Source organism: Mus pahari, chromosome 3, assembly GCF_900095145.1.
Source record: "Mus pahari chromosome 3, PAHARI_EIJ_v1.1, whole genome shotgun sequence".
NCBI classification, from domain to species: domain Eukaryota; kingdom Metazoa; phylum Chordata; class Mammalia; order Rodentia; family Muridae; genus Mus; species Mus pahari.
The window spans coordinates 23,369,113-23,375,598 of record NC_034592.1 but is presented as its reverse complement, the minus strand read 5'-3'; the positions used below and the strand labels follow the sequence as shown (position 1 = coordinate 23,375,598).

General features: G+C 48.4%; 1 protein-coding gene across 1 annotated transcript in view; it reads right to left on the bottom strand.

Annotated features, from left to right (window-relative positions):
* Morn5 (MORN repeat containing 5) overlaps positions 1-6,486 on the bottom strand; it is a 31,452-nt gene that overhangs the window by 19,766 nt on the left and 5,200 nt on the right. The window contains exon 4 of the mRNA XM_021194029.1: positions 4,821-4,952. Within this exon, the coding sequence (XP_021049688.1) occupies positions 4,821-4,952 (132 nt within the window). The remainder of the gene's footprint in view (positions 1-4,820; positions 4,953-6,486) is intronic.

The following is a 6,486-nucleotide window of genomic DNA, read 5'->3' as shown; positions in this document are numbered from 1 at the left end:
AAGGAAAGAAGGAAAGAAAGAAAGAAAGAAAGAAAGAAAGAAAGAAAGAAAGAAAGAAAGAAAGAAAGAAAGAAAGAAAGAAAGAAAGAAAGAGAGAGAAAGAGAAATGACCAGAGAGGGAAGGCTCCAGCATTCAGAGAGCCAGAGCTTTAACCCAGGTTTTAGTGGGTCCCCAGCCTGGGCCTATGAGTTGTCTCAGTTGCCTTCCCCCACCTAACAGCCATCTTACCAGAAGGATCTCTTATCTAATCTTAATTCCTTTACCACTTTCTCTCTATGTAAATGAGTCTTTCTAAAGGATAAATCACCTCCCACCTGAAACAACCCCTTGCTCCAGTTGCCCCTCCCCCCCATCACTCCATCTTTTCTTAGTTCATGCTCTTGAGCCCGCTGTAGTTCCCTGGGTGTCAGATGTCCTCTCCTGACTGTAAGCCTTGTCACACGCTTCCCAGCCCTGCTGTTTGTGAAGCCACCCTGCCCTGCGCCCCTCCAGGGTTGAGTGTTCCTCCCACGTTTGGTGGGAGCACCTCTGTAGTGTCAGGATCACTTTCTCTCCAGTCTTTCCTGCTCCCCGGGGAAGAGTCTGGGACACTGCTCCGTCCACATACTTAGCCAGATCCAGACCCACAGCAAGTGTTAGTAAAACTCTGCCGAGCAAACCATTAGTGTCCATCCTCCAGTGCCCCAAAGTTTAAGTACGTCACTGAGAACAGCTTCTGGAACTTTCTGATTCCCCTATCATGACAAGTGTTTTCCTGGTTCCGTGCCTTTACACATTCTCTATGCTTGAAATGCCTTTTCTTGACTTTCCAGCTCATACAATTGCTGTGTATCCATTGTTTGTTTGTCATGACCAGGCGGGCCTCAAATTCTTTATACACATCAAGCAAGCCCTCCTGGTCCTCCTGCTGCTGCTTCACAAGGGCTGGGATTCAGGGGTGCACCACCACGCCTGGCTTATGTGTACTGTCGCATCATGCTTATGAGATAAGTACTGTACGGTCTAAACTGCACCCCTGGTCATTCATCCTTTAAGACCCATTACCTGCGGGGTTGGGGGCTTTTTTCCATTTCAACTTATTCCCCTCTCCTTCATCTCCCACTTATTTTCATAGTCTGCCCATTGGGATCCATATCCCATTATATTGCACTTTGAGTGCTTCTGTGTCTGTCTTGAACATTAGGCTGTGACTCCTTTTGGACCAGGATGCCACTCTGGGGAGACAGCACTGGAATACAACTCAAACCTTAAAAGCATCAAAGAATCACCTAGATTCTACTATAACTGTAGAAAGATGGAACTAGCATGCAATGCTCCAGGATGCTCCAGAATACATTTCATATAGCCTTACTTCTGCAAACATGTTCCTACTGTCCCACTTCCCAGCGAACGTCATAGCCAAACACACTTGAACCATGACACAGACATACCACCACCCTCCAGAACAGACTCAGAGCTCACACTCGTTCCTGGATTTATCTGGCTTACAGATCCTTACTTTTCTTTGTTGCCCTCAGAACTGAAACAAAGGCCTTGTGCATGCTAGACAAGTGCTCACTACTTCTGAGATACATCAGCCCTGCTTCAGGCCTATTTAGTAAGCATCTGTGGTATGCTAGCTTCATGTTATTAGGACGACCCTGTGTTTGGTGCTGAGGCATGCTGTGTACTGGGTCAGGCTTTAGGAATATTGGTTTTTTGCTCTGCAGCTTTGACCTTTACTAGTTCATAGGTCTCAGTTCTCGAGGGAGCATGGCCCTGTCAGGAAATGCAATGGTGAGGTTCCAATGAGCTTAGCATGGAAGAGAGCGCTGCACAGGCTGGAGTAACTGCTCCTGGTTGCTGGGCTAACTGCATTGCTGTTATACAGTCAGGCAAAGAAAGCACTATGTAGAACATACTCCTTAACACTTTGGCCGCTGGTAGAAACTTAACAAAGATAGAGTTAACCAACTGAGCAGCCAGACTGTTTTTGTTTGGACATTTTGGCAGGACTCTCAGGAGTCAGACCCTTTATAAATGACAGTTTAGGTCATCTTGCCAGATTTCAAACAAACAAAAACCTAGAGCAGAGGACATGTAAAGCTGGAGGCTAAGAGGGTGTGATGTGAAAGTGGAATAAAGTGTTTTGTTATCTTCAGCCTCATCCCCCATCAAAGATGCAGTGATGATAGTCCCTTCCCCTACCTAACTTCTCTGCTAGGTTTATCTGCATCCACAGCCTTGCATGCACACCCCCCTAAGTATTTCATAGAATAATAACTGACAGTGGCCAACTGGTTATAGACTCTTCAGGCAGGACTGATTAGAAATTAATACTAATTGAACATGATGCAGGGTCTTTGGACTTCTATCTCTCCTGTTAATAGGAGGTGGCAGTATCTTTGTATTTGTAGAAAGGCCAGTCAGCTTGTGGATAGCCTGTGCTAGCCTTGAGTTTGAGGCCGAGGCTCAGAACTGGGACACAGAGGACACCTTTTGGGGGCAGTTCTGACATCTGAAGAACTCACCTGCTCAGGAGCATTGTGAAGAGGGACTGGGCCAGGCAGGAGCTTCTGCTGTTTAGCTCTGCCCTGTGTAGAGTGGGGTGGGGAGGTGCTACACCCTGGCACAGACTGCAAAGCGGCTACAATGTGCCTGTGTGTGCACTTACTTGCTTGCTTGCCTGCCTGCTTTCTTTACTTTTCTTTCTTTCTTTTTTCTTTCCTTTTTCTTTCTTTCTTTCTTTCTTTCTTTCTTTCTTTCTTTCTTTCTTTCTTTCTTTCTTTCTTTCTTTCTTTCTTTCTTTGTTGTTGCTGTTTTTGTTGTTTTTTTGAGACAGGGTTTCTCTGTATAGCCCTGGCTGTCCTGGAACTCACTCTGTAGACCAGGCGGGTCTCGAACTCAGAAATCCGCCTGCTTTCTGTTTTGTTTGCTCTTCACACTAGTGTTGCTTAGCAGTGGCATTTTACATCCAGTGCCATTTTGTTCTATACTTCCAGATACAGCATCATTACACTCCTCTGAGACCCCACTGGGCAGCCTGGCAGTGTCCCTTTCTCTGAGCTCTGCGGCAGCTCCTTATGCCTCCACTCACTTCCTGGGACACCCCCTCCCCTTGCCCTTGGCCCTAGGCCTGGAGGCAGAGCTACCTCATGTGTGCCTTTCTCTGCTGACCTTCTTGGCGCTCTCTCAGTGCTAGCCATTTAGCCCAGCTCCTGACAAGCACTTCTGATTTTCTTGACCAGTCCTGACTGATACAAGTGGAGAAGACAGAGTTCCTTCTCACATGGACCAGATGGCCGTGAGGCAAATGATATCATAAATGGTTATTTATCTAGGGTTTTAATAAATGTAGGAGGGAGATTAGCACATGATAGACCCTTTGGGAAATTATTCTGCTTAGCACTGGCTGGGGTGGCTTTCTGAAACTCATCTGGTCCTGAGGCACAGTGTCCACAGCTTCACAGGGGAAACAGGCCTGAGCCCCAGGTCTAATTATTCAGCATGCTCCTTTCAGAGAAGTTCTGGATCCAAGCCTTGGGATCACCACATAGTTCCTTGGCTCTCATGGCAGCCCTATAGGCAACACTCTGATGGCATCCTCACTGAAGTCTCTGAGGGAAGGAGATGCTATCCACTGCATGGAGCCATTGCTCAACTTGGTTCTTCCTCACCACAGAGAGAATTCTCCACAGAAACAGCAAATCCCTTAGCAGCATATGCAGGTCTCACTCTCACTCTATCTCTGTTTCTGTCTGTCTTTCTCTCTGTCACTCTCTCTCTTTGTGTGTTCTTTCTGTCTGTTACTCTCTGTGTCTGCTCTTTCTATCTCTCTGTCACTCTGTGTGTGTGTTTTCTTTCTGTCTCTCTGACACCCCTCCTCTCTCTCTCTCTCTCTCTCTCTCTCTCTCTCTCTCTCTCTCTCTCTGTGTGTGTGTGTGTGTGTGTGTGTGTGTGTGTGTATGTACATGTCTCTGAGGTCTACAGCTGTTGTTACCTTGATGGGTCTATGACTCCAGAAAAACAACTGTGACCCACGCATTATAGGAACACCCATGCTCCTGTCCATTGTCTCCTGGGAATCAGTGACCCCATGAATTATAGAAACACCCACACTCTTGTCCATTGTCTCCTGGGAGTCAGGTCAGTGTGAAGTCTGATTGGCCTTGGGATGTCTCACTAAAATGAACTTCTGCATCTGTCAGCTAGCTGGTGACAGCCAGCCTTCCTGACGATGAGGAACCACTCCTCTCTGGTCAGGCCTGTGCTTCCCCCTCTGTCTGACAAGTTTCTCCTCATGTCCAAGGTCAATTGCTAGGTACCATTCAAGATACTATGTCCTCAAAATCTCTGACACCTTGGTTCTGGGCTTGGGACTCTAAGCCACCCCTTCATGGTGTCCCAACCCTTCACTTCCAGGGCCATGACTTTCTTTGATGGCCTGCTTCAGGATGCTATCAACTATTTGCAGTTCTCTCTGCTGCCCATCAGACATCAGCTGCAGCAGAAAGGGGCTAGGGGCTAGTTTCTCTCTGCTGTACCAAGCACCAAGCATAGCATCTAGAACGCAATAGGAGTCAGCTAACGCTAGATGAAGGGATGGATACCAAAGGCTGCCCTTTAATCTCTCAGCAGTGACTCTAGTGCTGTCACAGTGAAGCTACGAATGCCTTTGCTCTTACTCTGTGGCCATACACAGGCTTACCAGCTTTGAATTCTAAGAGACATCAGATAGATTTGTCTCTTTCTTAATAGATGCAGACACACGTGCACACACTTGTGCAGTCATCCCTGCAGGTAAAGATAAAGAGTGTCTGAGATGTCAGCACACACCTACCGGCATTTCTCAGAAAGCGGTTCCGGTAATCCTTGATGACCCTGGTCGTGGGGTTATAGAAGCCATCTCCACAGTCATAGTAGCCCAGGGGAATTCTTCTGGGTGGGTCCATGTTGGTGAGCTGAGAGATACCTTAAGGAGGACAAAAGACAGTTAGTACATCAGCAAGGCCACTTGCAAACCCACTGCTCAGATGTCACCGCAGGCTGATGTTCATGTGGCTGGCACCACTGTGGGACCAACTGCTCCTTTTGCAGGGCCAGGGGCAAAGTCAGCAGGAATGGTCCCAGGGAGCTTTTGGAAAGGGGCTGTGCACAGGGCCTTGGGAACTGGACCCCTGCCTTCTCTGACCTCACCCTCATCCATTTCTTGGGCCACCACGATGAAATTCTGAAGTCAGAGAAACCCTGAGGGATGGAGTAGATTTAAGAGAGGGGTACCCACCATGTGGGCAAAGGCCACACTCAGGAAACCTGGGAGCGGAACCTCGCCGAGGGTGGGCTCTAGGGAAGGGTAAGCAGAGCCGACATCTGGACTTTCTCCCAGATGCCACAGTGGTACCATTCATTTTTTTCTTGTGTGCTAGACATCTGGCTCCTCCTGTCTCAGTTAATCCCCAGAGCAGCTCATCTTACAGGGAAGAGAGCTCACATCAGAGGCCCAGTAACAGGCCCAATGCCAGCTAGCTAGGAAGCAGCCTGGCGCTGGGACCTGAGTGTTAAGTGACACAGCAGGGAAGGAATGGGTCTGAGTCTGATTCCTAAGCCAGGGGTGTGGGACCCCCAGAGGGAAAGAAAATCACACAGACGTTTCAGGTCTCATAATGCCATGGCTGGAGTAAAGGGGATGCTGGAATTTCTCATGTTCTTTTCATCTGAAGTCCTGAATTTCCCTTTCTCTGAGCAACAAGCAGAATGCCACGCCCCCCACGCTGTGCTTACAGGTCGCCACGCCCCCCACGCTGTGCTTATAGGTCTGCATCCTGCAAGAGCAAATGCTCCAATGTTCTCTAATTATACACTTGACCCCGACTCTAGCCAAACCGCATGCGCATTGGCAATGATTACTGAATTTCTTTCTATGCCAGGGGCTTTGAAGCCATTCTGTGGCTCAGACCTCAGGCCAGTTGCTGGTCTTAGAGATGCATGCGGAAGTCAAGGTCACCCTTTAACCATCTCAGTGTTCTACTCTGTGATGCACCTCAGGGGAGAGTGATCAGAAAGGTCATCCTGAACAATCAAAGTGACAAGACAGGAACGAGAGGGAGCCGCAGCCAGCACCCAGCCCACAGAGGGCAGGCTCTACAAGTCTCCCTCCTCCATTCCCATTCTCTCTTGCTATAACGCTTACATATTTTTTTAGCATGGCATCTGTCATGTTCCATGCACCTGACATCCATGCAGAGCACTGTTGTAGGTGCAAACTCTCTTATTGTTTATGGACTCCTAAGGCAGAAAACCACTGCCATGATTTAGTAGGGGAAGGCACAGAGAGATGGAGTCCCTTGGTCTCATTGTCCTAACCAGCTAGTGGGCCTGAGGTGTGAGGACTGGCTTCTGTGGCTCTCTGGGTCTACTGCATCCATCTTCTCCTTGAGAAGGTTCAGTGGGGACCAGGCACTCATCTTTAGCACCCTTGCTCTCCTTCTGTCTCAGTCAGGGTTTCT